At 41.4% G+C, this 24730-nt stretch overlaps 1 protein-coding gene across 2 annotated transcripts; it reads right to left on the bottom strand.

Moving 5' to 3' along the window:
• Positions 1-486: 486 nt before the first annotated feature.
• LOC137298999 (innexin unc-9-like) lies at positions 487-24730 on the bottom strand. 2 transcript variants are annotated; one of them, XM_067831461.1, is made up of 4 exons: positions 24651-24730; positions 23941-24041; positions 14773-14990; positions 487-6788 (listed from the first exon to the last, which is right to left on the bottom strand). In XM_067831461.1, coding segments are annotated over exons 3-4 (1233 nt in total). In that variant the 5' UTR covers positions 14775-14990; positions 23941-24041; positions 24651-24730; the 3' UTR covers positions 487-5557. The 2 variants fall into 2 exon arrangements, with proteins under 2 accessions (XP_067687562.1, XP_067687563.1); XM_067831462.1 differs by lacking the exons at positions 23941-24041; positions 24651-24730 and adding an exon at positions 16902-16978.

Raw genomic sequence — 24730 nt, 5'->3', positions numbered from 1 at the left:
TCTTAAGTGGAGTCGTTGCATCAGTCTGATGCTGATGCGCAACAAACACTTTGGCGCGGTTCTGGCAAAGACGGCGCGGTTAGTTCCTTGTTCCATTCTGAATTTTTGTTTAATATTTAACTTTGTAACTGGTTTAGTGGTGTGCGCCCACTTACATAGTTGTGTTGTGCTCCTTGCTATTAGCTGTTTGGACCAGAGGTCTTTAGTGTGACAGATCTTGAACCCTCTCAATGACCAATGATTATTCCGAGTGTCTTTTCCTACTGACCCATCTATACGGTAAAGTAATTGTTGAGCGAGTGAGTCAGTTGGGTTCTACGCCGCTTTCAGCAATATTCCATCAATATAACGGCGGGGGAAACTAGAAATGGGCTTCAAACATCGCACGCATGTGGGGAATTGAACCCGGGTCTTCGGTGTGACGAGCAAACGCTTTAATAACTAGGCTACCCCACCACCCCAGTATGATGACAACGAAAACAATGATTTGGTACAAAAAATAAGTTTAATAATATAATGTCAAAATTGAGACAGTTTGGCCATTGAAAATGCTGGACATGCAGTTGCATACTACAGACGAGGACTTGTATTTATCTTAACACAACCATTATCTACGCTGCAAATGATTAGAAAAAATACGGGAAAAAAGGGAACTTGACTTAATATTGTAATGTTGATAATACACTGATTTGACAATCGTTATGCATTAAGATTTGGTCCATGTGAAACAAACGAGTAATTAACAAATGAAAGCTGTGTTAATACTTTAAGCTGTAGGCAGTATTTCCTGACAAGTCTATAAACTAAGGTAACAACAACCATGCAATATACTACATCATACAAAGCCTCGTCATCTTCGCCACCCAAGGGTATGATATCATGTTCTCAAGCATGAACCCCACCTTCTTAATCTCCACGTGCGACGGAACAAGGTGTAATACAATAGTTTAACAATTCTAATTAGCAAAATATTTACATATTGAGAGAAATATAAAAACGAAACAAACTTAATATGTACAAAAACATAAACCTGGTGCAAGTAACAAATGCAAGAAATTCGAGCTACAAACGCTGCAATGGACAAAAACGAGATGACTAGACATTACGTGAAGCGTCGTAAAATCGTGTGTAGCACGCTACACTTTCTTTAACTTCGTTTTGTACAGCGGGTGTTCATGTACTTGATTATTCGTGTCATTTCTATGTTACTTACGCCCGGTTATACGTGCAGTTAATAAAAAGTCTACTCATATCAACTGTAAAAACTAATGTATCCCTTTCATGAATGTTCAGCAAGACAAAATAAGAAACGCTGAAATGGTAGCACCGTTGTCTGACCTAGTTTGATGTACAACATTCCATGAGTGGGTTATTCGGCGCTCGGCACTTGTATGGCTGTATGATAAAGGCTTTACATATATTATACAAAGTTGATCGACCGCCGGTGCAACGAATCGAGAGTTGGGTGACTGTCGCGCTCGGTGAACGCTCGGTAGCCATTGTGATTCCTGAAACTATGTTCTTATTCGCAATGAACATCAAGCAGCTACAACACGAGATAAAAGGATTTCATTTACGGAGAGTTATGTGACACGACAATTTGAAATACCTACAGTTAAAAGATGACCTAAATACGCGCAGCCGTCACTTATTCTGCATAAAAGAAACAATCAATTTCTAGCAACACATGTGTTTTTGTTCCACAGATATTATACGGAAGTCGTGTTTGAGAATTGTTTTACGCCGCTTTTAGCAATATTTTAAAGAATATCACGACTGGGGAAACCAGAAATGGGCTTTACACATTGTACCCATGTGGCAGATAGAACCCGGGTCTTCGGTGAGACGACCGAACGATTAAACCACTAGGCTACCCCACCGTACCTTGATAATGAATGAACGAATGAGTGAATATTGAATGAACATTTGATGAATTCCTAAAAATTGACAAACATGTTATCCAGATTCATGACGATGTTAGTTGCCAGACTGAAATATCAGATTGCTAAAAACCTTACTTCCACATGTCACAAACGAGAGATGATACCCCATGATACGTAGTGATGACCGTTTTACATAGCAGTCTTATGTATACTATTTAAACTAAACAGGCACTAAACGACTAGAAAGGTCAACAGATGGTAATTGCTCCGGACAACGGAAACAACAATCTGGTCAATGACCCCACACTCAATGCATACTCCTGTAAACAGGAGGCCACATAATATTGACACTAACACCACACCAAATCTGGCAAGCTGGCAACAATGAATTAACTAAACACAAACATTTGGGATAAGTGAACCCGTAACGAGACTTTCCACACTGTCAGCTCGACACAGTCAAGCAAAGGTCGAATTTCAAAGTTATTATCTACGGAACAAATAAAAAAAAGAAACCTATTCAGTTTAGTTATGCTCCAGGAATGTGCATGTACCAGAAACTATTACACAAACATATTCATTCACACAATTTACTGCTTGACAAGTAAAGATGAGCCGGCGCTGTGAACGTGTCTGTGACAAGCAGGCTCGGCAAGTAATCTGGACGAATACACTTGGTTGCTTAGCACGTACAATAATACATGCTGACCGTGGCGTGAAATCAATACCGCTACTGTCTAACACGTGTCTCGTAGAGCGACTTAGTTCAGCAAGACAACACCATGACACGGTTCACACAAAAAAATGAACTTTTCAATAATTAGGCAACAACCTGTTTCCTTCGTTTCAAATGGAATGTTCTGGAGGGCGTTTCTATATAAGCAAATTGGGGTCATTTGTCAGATCCTGGATCATCTTATATTTGTCAAGCAGTACGTATTTTTGTATCAGAAACATGTTCTCAAGACACGATACCTTTTCGGAGGAACTGTGAACCTCCAAAGGCAATCTGTCCGACAATAATGATCGGTTTGGTCTAAGCACTGAAACCTGCATCGTCCTATATCTATCAGCCTCTAAATAAACCAAAATCTACATTCATCAATGCAAATTATGCAGTAATAAAAGCGAAAAATAAGTGAAAATTACCGTTACCAAATATACGCTCGTTTCATATTACGACTGCAAAACATAAATCGTAATTGTGGTTGGTTACGTAAAACTAGATTTTGAAAGGGCAGGACGCTAGATTAAGAAAAGGAACGGGATCACGAACATGACAACCCCTATTGTCACCGCTAGGTAACGTCTATCCTGAAATTGGAGAAAGACATTCCGACTGACACGAGTGTTCACGGATGGTGACGAAATTTGTTCGGGAAATTATACGTGTTATTAAAGTTCCGCGGTGAAGAATTGCCCTTTTCAACCGATATCCTCAATCCAGTGTTCCTTATTCCAAAGCAGCAGATATAGCATCGGTGGGCTTTCCACAAAGGTACTATCTACCATGCACACAACATCAAATTTCCAAAGCATGGGAATGTAGTATTTTACAAATTACAAATTAACAGTAAAACGCCGAAAGGAATGATAGCTCTTAAGTAGAAAACATTAAACGTAATCTGTATGTCTGTACAAACTTGGTGTGAATGTTTACAGGTTTGGTAGTTGAACATGGAAATACATAGTAAAGGAATGGTCAGTAAAAGAAACGGAGACAAAAATAGTATGCCCGAACATGTAGTTGAAATCATTTGCAATTAGTTACACACAATTACTGGCTTGCATAGTTTCCACACAGATGTATTAAGTTTGATCATAAGGTTAAATGACGAATAACAATATAAACTGTAACCATTTCAAAAGCACAAATGGTAAACATCCAATCAAACATTTGTCTGCATACAAGCTACTTGAATATTCAAGGAAGGCACAATGTTTGGCTGAATTAAGGAGAAACGTCCTTATGGAGTGCGTATTGGCAATACTCCAGCGTATCATAACAAAATGAGCTTCACACATTGTACCCAAACATTGGGATTTGAACCTGGTCTTCGGCGTGACGAATGAACGCTTTATCCACTAGGCTACTCCAACGCCCCTTCACAGTTGGAATATACCGAACATGGACTAAAATTCCGACAATCAACTAGGTCTACTGAATAACCTGGCGATGAAAATGGTCTATTATCATACCGACGCTTAAGCAATATTGACATTTTCCGGACATAAACATTCATAATGGCATCAGTTGTATAAACTATTGGAAACGTATCACGTCGGACTGGTACAGTGTGGTCTACAGCTTCTGTTTAATAGGCTTATTCGCTATGGTGTTGAGAACAATTACTCGTAATTATGTAGGATTTAAATACACACAAGCTATTTCCACAGCTTGTGAATTACTTTGCATCACCGCGGAAAGAAAATATATATTGTTTTGCAAATCAAATTAGTTTACATCAGTGAGATGGGAAAGGTTTCGCAACGCATATTTGACAGTTATTTCTGAGCCTACAGTTGCTAAGCGGTAGATATCACATAGTGAAAATACCAAATATTAAGGTCATATGAAAAACACATGCAGGCAAGAAGGTCACGCCTCGAAGAAGCAGATAGTACTCCTGATGGCGATTTGGTAACGACTGTCATCCTCGATCGTCAAGTATATTTATCCCCGTGCCATAATAACTTACATCCTGGACCTATTCGTCAGGATCTCATCTTGAAATGATGAGAATAATTTGACTGGACAGCTAAATTAGCTAAGTAACGGTGGGGAACAGGACCATGATATCTATTATATCAGAACGGTGAATACTCTTGATAATGGAAGATGGGTGACAGAAAACCATTGAAGACTTCTATCCCAGTACTCAATCTGTAATAAATCTATGATAATGCTTAAGTTTCGATGTAAATACTGAAACCTTAGAATGCACTAATATATTAGAATATAGGTGTCAACAATAACAACTGAAGTTCGTGAGCGACCTGTGTAGACTGAGATCTCGCACACTGGGAGAGTATACAACTTATATCTTGTATAAGAACAGTCCATCACATATCCATAACGATTTCCTGTAATACTAAGGGCATATCACATACAAGTCTAGAAATTCTTAATTTGGCATCATCAAAACATCACTGTTAACAAAATGGGATATGGCGTACAAAATTCATCAACGTGGATTTGTGAGCGACTTATCGTACTGGCGAGTTCTACAGATCTGCCAATGAGCACCGACAGCCAAAGTTGTGGCCCTTCGCGGAAGGCACCGTCTGAGCATGGTTTGTATAATGTCATTTGAGTGTGCATAGTACAGGACATGGGTCAATAAACCCATATACGGTGGGGATGTGGTAACTGTATAGCACCAGACAGAATAAGGCAACGAAAGTCGCCGACAGCACACAACACTTTGACACTTGAACTTCACCTTAATGATCAAGTGGTTGAGTATCCTTCCACGACATCACTGGAAGACATTAATAAGCGTTCACGTTTAAGTAAAACCGTGTGCAATCATCACTAACTGGGTCTGCTTTTTATGTCTCTTAACCTCGTTTGAGCACTCTCGGTGGCAGTATTGAATAATATTGGCCAGGATATACATCCACATCAATGTTGAAATGAGCACCGCAAAGTTGCACAATGAGAGCTGTTTTTTCTACGCAAAAGATTCATCCTCCTCCCCCTTCTCTTTATGGTTCATCTCTGCTGCATGAGCAGGGGGTTTGGTGGTGTAGGGCGTGTCCTTGTATAACCTCCACAAGTGGTACAACAGGTCCTTGAGAGCCAGGTCTGTCGAGTTCTTCTGAATGACCCTTAACACAAACACGCCATCGTCCCTCAGGTACTCGTTTGCAAACTTTTTGCATAACTTCAGGTCGGCTCCCGTCCGCAGGTCGTCGTTCATGCGCAGATACTTCTTGATGTACTTGACCCTGTTCTGCTTGAAGATGATGTGGTACAGCCAAGACACGTAATTGCAGCAGGTCATGAGGCCGATGAGGAAGAGCCAGAACCAGATAAAGATGAAGATCTTCTCGTTGAAGAGGTTAATGGGGAGGACGCACTGGACTGTCCATCTCTGGAGGTTCTGCAGCTGCCGTATCTCGAAGTCACACAATGTGACTCGTGGGAAGCGTGGCGACTCCTTCCACGACCCCTCCGTCATCAGGCGTTCGATGACGTTAAAGCCATATAGGTTGTAGTCGATGGAGAGGAAAGCGTTGAGGAGGAAGAACTGGCCGATGATGTTGATGCAGTAAAGGAGTTTCACGAACAGATAGAAACCAGTTAGGTAAGTACCATCTCTCTTCCCGAACCACCAACAGCACACACCTGACAGTCGCTGACGAACACGTACGATGATGTTGTAGTGGTACTGCCTATGTGCGCGCAGCCACTTGTCCAGATACGAAGCTATATGTTTTATAGTGACCTCCCTATCATCAGGAGACCCCATTTGGGTGCTTTCTGCCAAGGTGGCAATTTTTTCCATGTTTAACCCAGCACCGCTGTTGAACACTCTCCATACGAAATTTGGTATCTTGAACATGAGAGCCATGAACAGGAATATGATCGGCACCCACTGGTAGTAGGTGATCTCTCGTTCTTGTCGTTCCCGAATGTCGACGGGGATGACGTCGTTCATAGGGAGGTAGTAGGTGTTAGACACCCAGCAGATGTGTTTGGTGTAGGAGATGTAGGCGGAAGTGAAGGTGGCTGGACACCAGCAGTGTATGGGCTCGCCCACGTACTGGGCACTACTGACCACCACTGTGAACATAGTCAATAACACCACTGTCCATAAGTGGTTGATGCGGTCGATCCAGTCGTCGTCGTTGTGCCCGCGCAACTTTGACCATGAGGCCAAGCCACTGACCAACCCGAACCTGAAACAGAAGCAAGCTCATTTTAACACGATTAAGTGATTTTGCAGCTATATGGCGGCAGTCTGTAAATAATCGAGCCTTCACAAGACAATCCAGTGATCAACAGCATGAGCATGCATCTACGCAAATGGCAACCGATGACACGTGTCAACCAAGTCCGCATGCCTGACCACCCGACCACGTAGGTCGCCTCTTGTCGCCATTTATGGCAAACCTGATTTGTTAAAGACCTTATCTACATCGGATCTTCACGGGTCACATTTTGACTTGAATAAGTGAATGAGCGAGTTGGGTTTTACGCCGCTTTCAGCAATATTCCAGTAATATCACACACTGTACCGATATGGGCAATCGAACGCCTTTTTGTGACAAGCGACCTACTGTGACATGACTCCTCAGCATCAACTATGGTTAAATAACGTAAAACAATGTTCAAGGCAAAATGTTTTGATGTATCTAACAGAAAAAACCCTTCATTACAAACTGACGAAACATCGACAAGACAACCCAATCGGCCGTCGGGTTTCGTATCCACTTTCAACGACCGCGAAAGGAAACTTACTTTGATACTAGACTAATCTTCAGACTCTGAATACACATAATTTTGATAGAAACAAAACGATTGCTTTTAAACTGAAAACTTGCTTCATTATGGGCTTCAGCATACAGAAATGGCTGCGTGAAAGGGAAACTAATGTGGTCCGGGGACTGAGACGGAATACTTTGATGCCTCCATCCCAATGTACAACAGATGATTTACTTAACTGTTACACATCGTGAATGGGTGGGGTAGTTTGTGACCCGGGGCATAATAACAATGAAGATATTTGAATATGAAATATTTTTATAGCTACATGAATTGATATCAAACAATTTCTCAGCGCACTAGCTGGTATTATCAAGATTAGGATGTACATATCCTTCAAGGTAATCAATAACGACCCTTGAAAAAACCAGATATTAGGTGACAGCTGGAAGTCGACAACCGCTTATCCTGTTATAAGTTGGTCGTGTTCATACAATCTCACACATGTGTCAGGTTCTTCATACGCGATGCGAATTCAGTATTTCCTCTATAATGAGTTCAAACAGATAAGTGCAGGTAAGGGAGCTGCTTGTTACATAACGCCACATTAAAAAATAATCCAAAGAAATGGATTTGAAGTAATTGGACCAGACAATCCAGTGACTGATATAATGAGCAATGATCCGCACCTGCATGGGTTACTTGCATGGGGTCATTTCTAACTCGGAATTGGGACGAGGTACTTGCAACAAGAAAGCAACGTATTAAGATCACGCCGTACAGATTATCCATATCCAATAATGAATCGAACCCGGGTTTTCGGCGTGACGAGCGAACGCTTTAACCACTAGGCTACCCCACCACCCCCTAACCAATAATGACTATTCAATTAGCCTCACTACCGTGTTGGCGAATGACACGGTTGAGTGCCGAATCCTGTGTGAAGGATCACTAGATAATATCCAAGTACATAATGGTTTCACCATGAACAGTATTATACTGTTTAGATGGGATCGGATGGTCAGGTTCGTTGTCATCGTATCACGGTTGGGCATATCGATGCTCATGTTGTTGATCACTGGATCGATTGGTCCAGACTCAATTATTTACCGACCGCCGCTATATAGCTGGGATAATGTTAAGGTTGGCGTTAAACAACAAACACACACGATTACAGTACCCCTTGCTTCCAACGCTTACCTTCTGCTTGTTATCAGCCAATATATTGGTAAGAAATGCCTCAGTGTTTGAAAGTACTACACTGTGAAACTGTGCACGTGACGACAAACGGGGGCGTGACTTGACTTCAATTCTTTCATAAACTTGTACTGTTTGGTTCATTACACATATAGTAGTTTAAGTAAAGTAAACTTAACACATTTGGTGTTTTAACAACGTAACTACACGATGAAATGTTCTTCAGACACATTCTGCCTGGAGTCAGTCGGTGTCCTGGAAACCCCAGTAATCCGGCCAGGTCAGTTCATAAATGAAAACATGGAATGTGTGTTGTGAAATTATTCACAATCTCATGACAGGTGTAGAAGAGTAAGTTTAGGTTTATGCCGCTTTTAGCAAGTTTTCAGCAACATCACGGCGGTAAACAACAGAAATGGGTTTCATACAATGTGAGGAATCAAACCAGGGTGTTCGGAGTGACGAGCAAAAGCTTTAACCAACAGACTACCCCTGGGCCTCGACTTACTGCTTGTGACACCCAGCAGCCCGTGTATGGTTCTGGACCTTGAGATCATCAGGGCGAGACCCGTGAAGGTCCCGGGGTAGAATAGGCCTTCAGCAACCCATACTTGCCATAAAAAGCGACTGTGCTTGTCGTGAGAGGCGGCTAACGGGATCGATTGGTCAGATTCGCTGACTTGGTTGACATGTCATGGGTTCCCATTTGCGCAGACCGATGCTCATGTTGTTGATCACTGGATTGTCTGGTCCGGGCTCGATTATTTACAGATCGCCGCCATATAGCTGGAATATTGCTGAATGCGGCGTAAAACTAAACTGACTCACTCACTAATCAGGGCGAATTCTCAGTTCAAGCCTGAATGGTTTTTATCACAACAAAGCGCGACTGGAGAGCGAATTCATTTCAGCGTTAGACGATTAAATCACACGTTGCCATAAAGCGAAACAAATGTGGAACTCTTATAATTCATACAGTTTGTTCAAAGTTAGCTTGAACCACATGTACAGTTTAGCACAGGGACTTGCATCACTTAAAAACGGGATTCGAAAGACATATAGATGTATAGACCCTACCCTAGTACTATATAAAAGGACATGTAACTTTGATCGAGGAGGGGTTGGTTTCTTCGTTACATCCCTTATCTTTTCATATAGTACTAGGGTAGCGTCTATACACCTATATGTCTTTCGAACGCCGTTTCTAAGCGATACAATTTAGTTTGTGCAGTTCAGTAGGGCGACCCGAGTCTGTGGCGTGAAGAGTTCCACTTTTTACTGTGTTCTTAAATAAACTGAAGCTGTTAATTTCATGTGTGCATCCACTTATGTCAGTGATGGGCCAGGTAGTTTCTCTGACACTGAGACGATGTGTTCACCAAGAAAGTCAATGAGAAAACGTCAATGCAAGCGGATGATCTGTCGTGATTATGTGCCGAAGGAGATTCATGTGGGTGTAAAAAACAACATCACGGTGAAAAGAAAGTATCAGTCAAAATTAGTGACGACACCAACTGTTCTCGAAATGTTTAAACACATCCTGTCCTTCCGGAAACGCTTACCGCTCCATAAAATACGTTTTCCCCACATCAAAACACTCAAATTCTGGTACAACATATCTCGGTAAGCATGTCATAATCTCTAAGACCGATTAATGAGGTAGAACGTTACGTGGTCAAACTGGAACGGTTTTCCATCCAGTTTTAGGTGCATGGATTGTCACAATCCCATTATTACTATTCAACTGCCTTAATTCCCTTAGCTTGTTGGTATACTCATCTATGTAGCATCGCCACCGAGCAACAAGTACACGCGAGAAATCCCACACGCCTGAGTCAACATCATTATATTAAGTACATTGTAATGACACCACTGGATTGCCCCATTGTGGTCGGTCACAAAAAAGACAGTGTCTCTAATAGTCCAATCATGCAATGCGTCACCTGTGACGGGGGATGTGACATCCAATGAAAACGCAGCATCCAGGAGCAAGGCATTGGGTTCGACCCATCAAGTATGTTACAATTGTTATTTATCTGTTGTAATTATCATTCCAACAATCCCTTTTGGAACAGGCTGGTCATATACAATGAACATCGTGGCATACAAACACAGTATTTTTTTCATGCCATTTAACCTTGTAACGACAACTTTGGATTGACGAGACATAATAGTTAGAGAAATGTCACGGGCTAATGTCATGCGACGGTAGCTTTCAGATATTGAAAAATAAAAAATACTGCGAACAAATTTACAGATTGAAACGAATCCGTTCTCATAGACTGTCATCAGGCAGTAAAAACCAAACAAAAAAACAAACGGAAAACAACAAATATTTTTAAAACTCATGCAAGTCTATAATGTGTGACAGGTCTAGACGAATGTAAATGGCTTCTTGACTGCTTTATGTTTGCCCCCTGAAGTTGATTCAAGAACGTTTTTTTCGGTTAAATACGTTCCTTCCAGATACTAGACGCTTGTCTAATGTTCTACTGTTCCTACTGTTAAAACAAATCAGAATCAAAGGTCACGTATCAACCCTTACTGGAACCATCTATTGTCTCCCCACAGGATGTAGAGATCCGCACATGCTCTTTTACTGAAGTGAAGATCCGGGTTAGGATTTGTCTTCAGTAACCCTCGTCAAAAGAGGCGACTAACGGGATTGGGTGATCTGGCTCGCTGATTTGGCTCACCCATGTTATTGTATCTTACTTGCGTCGATCGATGCTAATGTTGATGATCACTGGATTATCTGGTTCAAGCTTCATTATTTACAGGCCCCTGCGATGTAACAGGAATTAATATTTCTGAGTACAACGTTAAGAAACAAACCAATTACAGACACATGGTTTGCCAAACTACCATGTGTGTTATGGACTTCGATGTTTACCGCAGTCCTCAACACCTGCTATACTTGAGTAGTGCAATAGATAAGCATGACAACACATACGTGCTCCCACAGAAGACCACGTAGGTTTTATTGCTGGGTACAAAAAGTGATGTATCGTACTTGTGTCCGATCTCTTCCCTTGCCCGCAATGATACTACTTGGATAAGAGCGACGTAAAAATAAGTAATGTTTCAGTCGACTCCTTCAAAGAATATTACATTTATGATACATGTATAATACATCTATAATATCTGCAATGTTGGCCTTGATTTGACCACTCATATCCTGCCTCTTAATTGCGAGAGCAATTACCGGATTCACTAATAAAATTCTTTCCCACCTTGCAGAGCGGGTGTTAGATCTCAAGTCGTTATCATTAGCTGAACGACGTGCAAAGCGCCGTAACTCTTGGCCTACAGGCATAATGAGGGACCAATTAACGAGTGATCAAATTGTCGCCACTTATGTGAACAGATGACGCAATACCGCGAAGGATGTCATTACACAATCTGACGTCATAAGCCACTGTTATCTCGTTAAACACCCACAAACGTACACTTTTGATGTCACCGCTGTTCGCTTGCCACCTTTTATCAATTATAAAGGACTTGAGTGTAAATGAATTTAGTTTTACGCCAACCCAGCAATATTCCAGCTATATGGCGGCGGTTTGTCTGTCTCACAGTCCCTGAACCACATTATTGTGCCTACTGCCCAGCCTTCCATACAGTGCGACAGACGTAAATGAAGCAAGTCTAGATGTCCTCAGGCTCTGAATCTCTGGCCTCGCTGGGGCTCCTTTTACAATGTGTTTCTTTGTTACTATCAGAATTATATATATATTCAGAAACTAGGCATTAGTCTAAGCGGCGGTCTGTAAACAATCGAATCTGGACCAGTCATTCCAGGGTTCAGTATGATAAGCAGCGATCTACACAATTGTGATACCATTACGTGTTGACCAAGCCAGTCAGACCACCCGGACCCGTTAGTCGCCTCTTACAACAAGCATGGGTTGCCGAAAAGTGAGTGAGAGACAGGGAGAAATAATCTCAAATGTCATTTTTCATAAAATTTTATTGCTATTTTGCAGAAAGAAGAGCCTTACGTACATTCCATTGTTCTCTCATGATTTTCAGAGGGAGAGTGTGACCGAAAATTACTTCAGTTTTAGCAGGGTCTGCCAGTTTATTATGGATCAAATCGAGATCCAGTCTCACTAGGATGATGGGTCTCGACCTCATCTTTCCGCCACGAAAAGGGCCGTTACTCTGTTCAACCACCCTTCTCAGTAAACTTACCCATCCCTGTATATTATCTCAAATGAACAAACACTCGTGACGAAGCCGCAGTCGCGTGTAGCCTCACTGCCACCAAGAACAAGATAACCACGTGTGCGAGCAGGCACTCACTGGGCACAACCACAAACAGCTGTGAAAAGAAGAGACCTTGCAAAGACGCTGCCAGACACGCTTCCACATCTTCTGGTTTTCGTGTGCGGCTGTCTGGAGTCTCAATCCGGCTTTCCGATGGTAAAATCCGGGAGGCGATGCCACATGCGGCTGGTCACACCTCCGGTCGACCCCCTTCCATTTATTATCAACTTAAATGCTAGTTTCGGTTATCTAAAAAGACATCTGTCATCAAGTTTCATCAAGCTGACTCTTATGTGGGGATCTTCTTCCGTGTACAGGTAATCCCAATAACGTATAGCGAAAGTGTTTGACTTGCACAAGTCTCTAAGTTTATGATGAATAGCTTACATGACAATTTCTAAAACACATTCACAAAATCAATACATTGTTTTGAACAGCCTGGCGTCCTTAGACCGCTTGTCTAGACGACATGCCTTCTCAAAGCATAGAAACGTTTAATTCCAAACTGCATTCAGTTCAGTCTTGGTGCAAGGCTACGATAGTGGCCACCCAGACTGTATCGCACATGCGGCAGCCTCGCTATCGTTGTTTTTCAAACGGTTGCTTCGCGCCAAGTGTCAATTAGAACACGTGGTTATCTTGTTCATCCTGGAAAGTGTAAGTGTGTGTGCGTGCGTGTGCGCGGGGTGGTGTGTGTGTGCGCGAGAGAGAGAGAGTTGTCACAGCTGTACTCAATCCATTCACATGATCTTGAGACCTGGCCACGATTCATAGTGTGCTACCCTATACCCATTTAATTCTAAACTGTATTCTGCTTCTGTGTCATTCAAGGTGAGGTGGGGGTACTCTTGTTGTTCAAGCGTTCTCTCGTTATGCCAAACACTCAGGTTCGATTCAATTCATGGGAACATGTTCGGAGCCAATTTGGGTGTACCATGCCGTGATATTGCCAAAGGCAGCGTAAAACTATACTCTCTCTGAACCACTTTGACTTAAAATATGCATAGGTCTAAGACAAATATACATGCATGAATGTATGTTAATAATATGCTCCGCAAAACATAAGTGTTTGGTCTGACTTGACATTCTGTCTGCAGGCCTACTGCAGCCCAGGGAAGTGGCTGACATTTACTTAATGCCTTCTCCCAATTATGTCTAGTTCTAGTTCTAGTGAAACAGGATAATTACATTCATCAGATGAAAAATGGCCCTCTCTATCCACTCCGCGAGCATTATGTTTCCTGTCAGTTGAAGCTTTAATGTGCGGAATCATTCCCTATCACTGAGCCGTATCACATGTTAATACACAAACACGCGGTGTTACAAACAGGAGAATATTGTACTATGAATATAGGTAACATATGTTTACAAAACATCAGCTGATCGATTGATCGGAATACGCGTGTTGTAAAAACGGTGTGCCATGTGTTACAGCTTCAATATCACATGATCCTGGGGGCAATAATCATGATAATCATATACAACATCCCGTAATGGGATTTGAAACACAAAACAGTCGCAATCCCGAACACAACTATCAATGTACATGAGCTTCAATATATAGCTCACAACCCCCATATATGCATAAAAGCATGACGTATGTGGTTTTTATTCAAATAATACTGAGGAAAATGAAACAAACACTGTCTAATGTAATGGGTCTTTTTTGAGGAAATATTTTTTGATTTTACAACTTCAGAGTTTCATGCACATAAAATAAACCGAAATACGAACTAAGTTCAAATTTCCATCTTCAGTGATGATGAAAATGTTCTTTTTAAAATGACTAAATGTTTAAATGTCCGTTTCAATGAAAATATTAGTTTTTCGTACATCTAAAGTGATCGTCAGTGTCCGTGGACAGATGGCCTTTGTTTCAAAGTGAAAGAAAGAGGGCCATCTCAGCTCGTCTCATTGTCTTAGGCTACAGACAAAGACTTTATCACAATCGATATGGCAAACTTCTTCCTACTAGACTGAGAAAATACTTACATTGTCCTGTGTGAACGGTCCCTTTAAATCCACGAGGTACAGTTAATAATCCACTTTTGTCGCGACTGCAAACACTACCCGCCAGATTTCGAATCACTCTTTTGTCCGTGGGTACATTGTTTACATTAAATGCAGAGAGCACATGATGCAGTGTGGACTCCAATACACGTGAGTTTCGTGCTAGGCCTGCCTCTCGTTGATGTCACCTTCGATGTGATCTGAAATGAACAGGAAAGAGCTTTGATCACTTGAATCCACCCTTGGCGACCCCGTTGCCAAGCGTCACGACCACTGCTCAAACTATTCACTTCTAATAAGAAAAGCTACCAAATCCCTCATGCGTAACCCCGTGTCTATTTTTAGACCCTGCAAATCTTTTGACCAATCACATTGGATGTAAGGACATCGGTCGGTATGGAGAAATCGGCACGTCGCTTTCAACGAAATGAAAGTGTGCTGATGCAGCTGATATGCTGCGCGTTGTTTGTCTGTCGTAACGATTGTGTTTACATTTGCCATCTGTCCAGTGAGGTCGTATCTACAAGTCATCCATGTTTAGAGTCACCATTTATTCATTTTGTTAATGAATAATACATTTAACTGCATTTATTCTATGTTGAAGGGGATGTGTCATTGATCACGTGACACGTTAGGTGGACAGATTGGACTTGTCTCCTCCCTCGTTATATAATGAAAAATGTTTTTCAAGCCATTGTCAACCCAGAAAAAATAAGAGATCATCCTCCTTCTCTATTATAAATGGCGGCGGTGGGGGTAGTCTTGTGGTTGAAGCTTCGCTTGGCCCGGGTTCGATTCCCCACGTGAGTGCAATGTGTGAATTTCTGGTGTTCGTCGCCGTTATATTGCTGGAATTTTGCCCAAAGCGGCGTAAAACTAAAACTCACTCAAAACATTTGACCACTCTCTAAATGTTTTAACTGATGATCTTTTAACTAGAAACCAAACTAGCCGTGATCAATACCATTTAAAACAACCATCCTACAGAAAATGTCATTTTGACAGCAATATAGCCATCGATTCGTGCATGAATGTGTTGCAGGGGCAATTTAATAATATAGGGACAATTACATCGTCCGCGCATATCGTGTTCGCGCAATTCCTTGACCTCCAGAAATATGCTTCAACTACAGTTCACTCATTTCTTCGGAAGCCAGGGGGTGTTTCCCCCCTTCCATAACGTGTGCTTACTGCATACTCCAGACAAAGTTGTCTTTCCCTTCTATATGCTGAATTTTAAACATATCGAAAAGTGTCATCTCGGTCTGCCTATTTGTGGTGTTTTATTTGAAGATACAGTTTTTGTCTCTTACACCGTAAAGGCGGTGGAGTAAAAAACCCAGTTCGTTTCCCAAAGTGAATACAATGTGGTGTCCTCAGCCTTGATTCTGCTGAAAATTGCTAAAGGTGGCGTAAAACACGTACACACGTGTGTATAGCGGGCCGCACACACATGTGTACCATTACTTTACGACTATACTTTTGAATTAGCATGTTATCAGGGCGTGAAAGCTTACTGTTCAAGAGGAAACGTCTACAGTGGCGCATGATGAATGATTTACTGTTTTTGTGACAATTAAACTAATATATTTTCACAATTCAAACATCACAATGTGAGTGAATATGAGATTCGATATAGTGAATTTGAGATTCGATATAGTGAATATGAGATTCGATATAACGATATCCTGGCATATCCAAGGGCTGCAACTGCGTATAACGAGGTTTGTCACATTGTCACATAATCATAAAACGAGCTTTCTTCGTAGCGTGAAAGAAGAAAGAGGTTGGGGGGAGGGGGGGCTGAACTGTAGTTCATCAAGACAACTGTATGTCTATTCGTTCCTAATAATATACAATGAATTTCAACACACAGTTTCATTTTATAAATTCAAACAACACCTACATCGTAAACGACCAAATTCACACATTCATATTTACTTGTAGAAGTTAGAGAAGAGCTATGAAATATTTGCATGAAATAAAACAAGGCCTAACTACTTAACAAAATTATTGCTAATTAAATGAAATTGTCACTGGAAACATACACTATGAAGTGCATAATAAAGGACTTTACATGTTAAAATTTGAATTAAATATTTTACACCTACCAGCGATTAAGTGTACCCTCAGTTTATACCGTGTCTCTATTGCCGTCCAGGTATATTCACTTATCCCTACTGCTTCCGTCAAAACCGCTATCTTCATTTCAGCTATCCCATGAATGCATCCTGTTACAATTATTATACTATTATATTGTGATATACTGCACACTCCGCCGTCACAGTATCGACTACTGTGCAACTCAAACACCGTGTGTAAGGTGGTGCATGTAGGTAAATATATAGTTACATTAATCAATACCACGAGAAAGGCTCGGGAGTGGTGTCTGTACGGTGGTTATAGACCAGGTGTGGTATAACGGATGTCTGTATAAGGCCTCGTGTATCGATTGTCACATAAGTAATATTGAATTTTAGAATACACTTGATCACGTGACACATAAACGCCAGGAGGTGAAGTTTTATGGGATTAAGCAATTTTTAATATCCATCACGACTTGAAGACATCATGCTACAATAGGCACAGTTACTTTCGTTATGACCTTTAAAGAAATTCCATCTGCCTCTCTTATAGGGAATCAATAATTACTGGTCATTATGATCTTTGGATAAAGGACTACACGCGTGTTTAAGGACCTTTTTTCTGATTGAACTACCACATTACGCTCTTGGAGAAGACGATCTTAAAATAGTAGAAGTCAGTAACCCACTGGCATGAACATGATCATTTACATACGAGACCACACAAAACACGACATTAATTCATTATGCCACAAGTGCGAATTAATAGCTGATCAGTGAAAGATTTTGGCTTCAACAATCCGTTCGTGTCGTAAAAGGAGCGTGGCCAGACTCGCCTATGCTGCTGATCACTGGACTGTCAGGTCGAGACCATTTTCATAGACAAAAGTACTTCCCAGTTTCAGAAAAGGAGGGACCTGTGAAGAGCGGTTTTTCAGTAGCCCACGCTTACGTAAGGGGCGACTGAAAGGATCATGTATCAGGCTCACTGACTTGTCATGGTATCCCAACTGCGTGGATAGCTGTTCATGCTATTGATCACAGGACTGTCTGGTTCAGACTGGATTATCTACAGAATGCCGATGGAATGTCGATAGAAAATTGCTTGTTGTGGCGTAAAACTAATCTCACTAACTAGAAATGAATGGTCCCTATGTGCAAAAATTACCATACAGTTCAACAATAAACATCTTTGAGATTTTTTTTTAATTCCGGACGTTAGCGGAACTCTGATGTTTTTGTTCAAACCCCGGATGGAAGGAGGAATGACTTTCCCTTACTGATACGTGTTGTGCTATGACGGCCACAAAGCCACGCCGATATCCCGAGTTTCGGTATTACACGGTTTACATACTGATACGGATGCTCCTTGATTCTGTATCTTCTAGGGGCCGACTGGGATAGCCTAGAGTTAAAAAGCGTTCGCTCGTGTCGCCGAAGTGCGGGTTCGATTCCCTGCACGGATACATGTATGGAGTCTATTTCTGGCGTCCTAAGCCGTGGTACTGCTGGGATGTTGATAAAAGCGGATACAAACTTAAATTCACTCATTTAGCATTTCATATGTATGTATGTATGTATGTATGTATGTATGTATGTATGTATGTATGTATGTATGCATGCAGATATATAACACCACACAAAACTTAATCTAACATACACTTTGGCTTAGCACTGCGAATTATGCTATGTAGTTCACGTATGTAAATCTCTTTAAAATATATTTTCACTGTTTCCGACATTAGTATCTATCTATCTATCTATCTATCTATCTATCTATCTATCTATCTGAATTTGAGCCGCGTCCTATCTCCGCGTTACAACCGCCTGGCTGGGTCTGCTGCCACCATCTTCTCATGACCTCTTGGACGCTGGTCAGTTTCGTGAGCAGGGTCACTGTGACCTCACTGTCTAAGACAAATGACATGTTTATTCCATATGGCCACGTGATATTTATTCCATGAGGCCACGCCGTGGACATCCCCATTTTAAGGCTGGCGTGATGTGCAGTGCTGTGTATATGCTATGACACTGATCTTGTACGTGAAGTGTTGAGTAATGGGCTATATTGAGAGTGATTGTGTAGTGTGTAGTGCCTGGTTTAATCATGGTACTTGATGGAACTGTGCAAGCTACACTATCCTTCTCAAACCATGTAACACAATCCTAGTTTATCAGTTAACCTAGGAGAGTTTGACAATGCTAAGACAGCAAACACCATGAACTGTGATAGATCATTTTAGACATGACGCTATTCTATTTTAAATGGAAGTGCCTGACGATAACAATCCGCTAAATGTGTAGTATAAGACATGCCATCACAGATAATACCAAAACAAAGAAACACTCCCCTCAAAAGACAAACAAATAAATAACAATAAACAAGCAAACCAGCAACAATGAAACCCAATAAAAATAAACGGTCATAACCTGTCGGATAGATATAGAATAATGTCCATTTGTCTCTGATGATGCACAAGTTTGATAGAAACAAATTATACCTCTTAAATTGAAAAGGAGTCCCACACGATCGCTCTTAGACTAATAACTAGTCTCTGAAATGAACATATTTAACTGAAAAAAACGTTCAAAGTAAAAAAAATAATAATATAATGAAATGGAGCCCTAAGACATTCTTCATTTTCAGAAGCTAAGGAAATCTAGATTTGCCACATTTTCTAGACTTGCGGGGGCTTTCTTGGATATGTATACTTCAGGGTCTGTACGACAGACTATCTCTCTCTTCATTTGGGGATGTAGCATTGCAGAAAGGTCTGGATGTGAGGGAAAATAACGCGGTTCAGGGACTGAGGGAAAGGACTAGACACGATATTGTAGTATGCAATGAGCTAGTAACCAAGTCTGGCCACACGTCTTGAACCGACTCTCTCTTGAGAAGAACGGGAACCACAGTGTTCACGGATGGTGTCTGACCCTCTGACAAGGCCATCATAATCGCCAACAGTCAGATAGGAGTCACCAACCGGTAGGCCCCCAGTGTCTGACCCTCTGACAAGGCCATCATATCCGCCAACAGTCAGATAGGAGTCACCAACCCGTAGGCCCCACTGTCTGACCCTCTGACAAATCCATCATATTCCCAAACAGTCAGATAGGAGTCACCAACCCGTAGGCCCCACTGTCTGACCTTCTGACAAGGCCGTCATAATCGCCAACAGTCAGATAGGAGTCACCAACCGGTAGGCCCCAGTGTCTAACCCTCTGACAAGGCCATCATATCCGCCAACAGTCAGCTAGGAGTCACCAACCCGTAGGCCCCAGTGTCTGACCCTCTGACAAATCCATCATATTCCCAAACAGTCAGATAGGAGTCACCAACCCGTAGGCCCCAGTGTCTGACCCTCTGACAAGGCCATCATATTCGGCAACAGTCAGACAAGAGACACCAACCCGTAGGCCCCAGTGTCTGACCCTCTGACAAGGCCATCATATTCACCAACAGTCAGCTAGGAGTCACCAACCCGTAGGCCCCAGTGTCTGGCCCTCTGACAAATCCATCATATTCCCCAACAGTCAGATAGGAGTCACCAACCCGTAGGCCCCAGTGTCTGACCCTCTGACAAGGCCATCATATTCGGCAACAGTCAGACAAGAGACACCAACCCGTAGGCCCCAGTGTCTGACCCTCTGACAAGGCCATCATATTCACCAACAGTCAGCTAGGAGTCACCAACCCGTAGGCCCCAGTGTCTGACCCTCTGACAAATCCATCATATTCGCCAACAGTCAGATAGGAATCACCAACCCGTAGGCCCCAGTGTCTGACCCTCTGACAAGGCCATCATATTCGGCAACAGTCAGACAAGAGACACCAACCCGTAGGTCCCAGTGTCTGACTGAATATTTCACAATGACTTTGTCTCAAGTTGTTATTTGTGGCATGTGACACTTGTTTGCTGTTTATGAATGTTATGTTATGAATTATATAATGTTAATAATTTCAATTCCAATTACAAGAAATGTTAAATCTGAAAAGAGTGTTTATTTTTATTCTATGGGTCCTGAGAGTCAGACAGACATTTGAAACTTACAGGACCCAATGTCCTGTTACTTTGAAACACCATTCGTGAACGCTGGAACCACTGACACTTCAGGGGTCACTGACGGTAACAGCTATGGTACATGACCAAGTATGTTAACGTGCGGAAATATACCCTATACAAAGTACAAATACCGGCAACCCGAACCCGTGTGCAGCTGTTCCTGTTTCGGTGTATGCTCATTTTTTTTTATTTAACGCGATAAAATACAAATGGAGTACAGTTCCGATCAAGAAAACGGAACACTGTGGAATGGACTGATTGTAAGTCCTCTACGTTTCTGTATTCTGATTTTGGCTTGGGTGCACATCAGCTACTGACCATGGATTGGGAAAGACAACTTGGACAATGGGCCATTTAAGGATTATGGGCCATTTTCAGAATTATTATCCATTCCATGAATATGAAGTGGGTCACTGCCTTTGTATCAGTAGTAAACTTCAAAATTTTAATGGACAATTTTTCATGTTAGTGTGCAAAATGGCCCATGGCACCTGCCTTTCCCAATCCCTGCTGACCGTATTGTACCAATACTAGTGGATAATAACAACTACCGCGTGGAACGAATGATGAAATTGTTACATTTCTGAAATGTGAATAAAATCACGTTTTCTGAGAGAAACAGGATCCTGTTTGTACAGAAATGAGACAAACGTGTCCCCAAAACACGGATCCTAACCGCACCAAGGCATAAACACACGTATGTAGAAAGATCGGCCCTTGTCGCTAAAGATGTGAAACATGATACGTTCCGTGTTTTCGCAGCACCGTGGGAAGAGTGTAGTGGACATCCCGAACCTGAATCAGACAGTATATAGTACTTTCTGTGTCACGTTCTATCGAAGGGAGGCAAGCGTTGTGTAGGTTCCTCAGGCCTAACCGTTTGACGATAGCTTATCTTACCATTCTTGAAGCTTGTTGGTGTATATTTATTTTAGATGCTAACCTAGAGGCATCGCCTGCAGTCTCGATATGAATATGGTTACCAGATTGTAAGAATACTATTTACCAAATTAAGACAACATGTACAGACACGATGAACTCGCGACCTTTGGACAATGGTACCAATGATGTGTTCACATTTCAACGGTTGAACACGTTGGGCTACTTGACGCTGGTTTAGCTTCAACATGTCGTGCTTATATTATAGCGCATCGTTACAATGTACGACACGAGAACATTAAAACTCGTCCACGTTATTAGGTCTGGATTCGAACCAGGATCTTCTGCATAATGAGCGAATGCTTTCACCCCTTTGCACACGAAACCAAAATCCCTGACTTTACCATGAATTTTATGGTCTTAGTTAAACTTGAGCATGCCATTGGTAACAACCAATTGAATAAATCTGCACCATTTGGAAACACAGATTCGAAACAAATGACATACGAGACGTCGAAGGGGGTTGTATGTCGTTGTGACCATCGGCCTTACTCTTAGTACTGGTCAGCTTTACGTGCTAGATCTCGTGCGGCAGGCACTAACCACCCACATCCGGTCAATAAGTGGCCATGAACTATGCATATGTCAATGTTCAGTTAATGTGGTATTATATACAAGAACTGGACTCTTGACCTGCCAGGCATAATGGCACTGGCCACGGGTCAGCTGGGTCCCTGATGTCCAACATACATAAACACGTGCCCTGTCTGCATTAACAGTGGTGCACAACATAGCTCCGGAGGAGATAACGACCAGATTTATACTCGCAACAACAACCATTAACACTATTTACGCAACAACTTCAATATACAAGACAAAATGTCATTAATGGTAATGCTAGGATCATTTGTGTAGGTTAAGAATATCAAGGATATATATAAAGAAATTAATTTACATGTACATATGCCTTAATATATGTGAATTTGTGAAACAGAGACCAATGCATTTGTTTTTAAATTAACATCCATACAAAATATTTCTTAATACAATGGTGTGTCAGTGGATGTGTTACATATTACACTACATTTTCTTGTATCCTGTTCAGGGCACCTGACAGCGGAAGAAGTGCAGCTCGGCCTGTGAACAATGATTGCGTTACTGTTCCGGCTTGCATCACGTGGGAGCTGTTATTTACACGACCAGTGTTTCCCGTTTAATTTCCTATGTCAAAATCTAAACGGGATCGCGACATATTGTTGTTTTGCATTTGAATTCTCTAAAACCTGTACAGATTAGTCACAATTTGCCACAAACGGAAGAACAACGAATTTCAACTTTGAAGGATCATTCACAAATATTGGAATTCTTTTACACGCGACGATGACTTTCATTACAATGTCAAGTGGAAAATTGTCTGCTATTGAATGTATGTTTTTAAAACACAGCAACACTTCCACTGTATGGCGGCTTGTAAATAGTCGAAACTGGGAAGAAATGATCAGAATCTTACATAAGATTGCATCGGAGACCATATGATAAGCTTATTATGGTCTCTGATTGGATACAACAGGTCCACCGACAGTTCCTCTTACAGATGCAAGAACACTCGTTTAAACCTCCTGTTTAATCCTTATTATGCCCTCAATACAACATCCTTTCCTCGTCCCTTTGTTTAGCACCAAGCACTGAATTACCCTTTTTAATTATCTACTTGTACTTGAGGTGGTTTTTTTTCAAATTATACGCGAAGACGTTTATAGATAAAGAGCTTTGTTTCGTGGCAAGATTTTAACCGATTTCATCGACACGAACGTTCAGTATGTAATGTAGGGAAGACATACAATCAAGTCTTGTTTGACTTCTCATTTGTATATGTTTTGCCTTCAAATCAAGAGAAGAACTAGTTGTAGACATGTCTCACAGCTACACACACTAATGATGGTTGTCATAATCTTAAAACCTGTGAACCACTTGACCTATTTGCGCCAAAACATCTCTTTGTGTTACTGGATTCGTTTAACCACACAACCACATGTTGCACTGAAACTAAAGTATAAAGTCACCATCCACTTTACATGGGTTCTTTCAAATGTTATATGCAACAATACAAAGTGTTAACTTACAGTTCTGGCGGATGCAATTCCTGTGCTTCTCACAACATGTCGCAAGCACCACTGACTCCAGCTCCTAGCTTCACATCTCACGTTACTGCGACTTGCGGGGACTGTCAAAGAAGGGGCACTCTTTGGGTGAAAGGAATTAATCAAAGACTTGGCGCAGTCACTGTGAGCGCTGGCCGAATGCGAAAATGAAAACGGAAAGATATTCTTGTTGAGGATTTTTTTGAAAAATATCACATGTTCTAACATAACCTAATGTCTTTCACAAATATGGAACTAAAACATAAATCGTGACTTTTCCATTCCATTCCCGGCGAGTCTCTAAAACGTGAACAAAGCATGTAAATTCTTAACATGAATATCAGTAGAGAAGGGAAGTTACACATGCCATATATTTTTATGAATACGTTATCAATAATTTCTTTATTGTCCACATCAACAGATCACTTAGGTCACACGTATGGTCTCATGTTGTTACATATTCACAATTCCACATCAACGTTCAACCTCGCTTTCAGGAACATAAATCCTAATCCCGAAAAGTACGAGAATAGATCTAGAAATACTTAACAGATCTTATTAAATCATGAGTAATTCCACCAGCATACTCATAATAGTTCCATTCTTCCATTAATAGCATCAGATCTCTTTATGTGTGGTAACTGGTACATAAATCCGCCCACACATTAGTATATACTAATAATAGTACTTACTGTTTTAGATGGAAACATAAAATGTCAGAGAAAACAGGACAGTTCCATCCCTGTTAGTGGTATTACTTGGTTCACAGTCG

This window comes from Haliotis asinina, chromosome 10 (assembly GCF_037392515.1).
Source record: "Haliotis asinina isolate JCU_RB_2024 chromosome 10, JCU_Hal_asi_v2, whole genome shotgun sequence".
In the NCBI taxonomy this organism is placed as follows: domain Eukaryota; kingdom Metazoa; phylum Mollusca; class Gastropoda; order Lepetellida; family Haliotidae; genus Haliotis; species Haliotis asinina.
The sequence above is the reverse complement of the archived record's forward strand: the minus strand, read 5'-3'. Positions and strand labels throughout refer to the sequence as shown.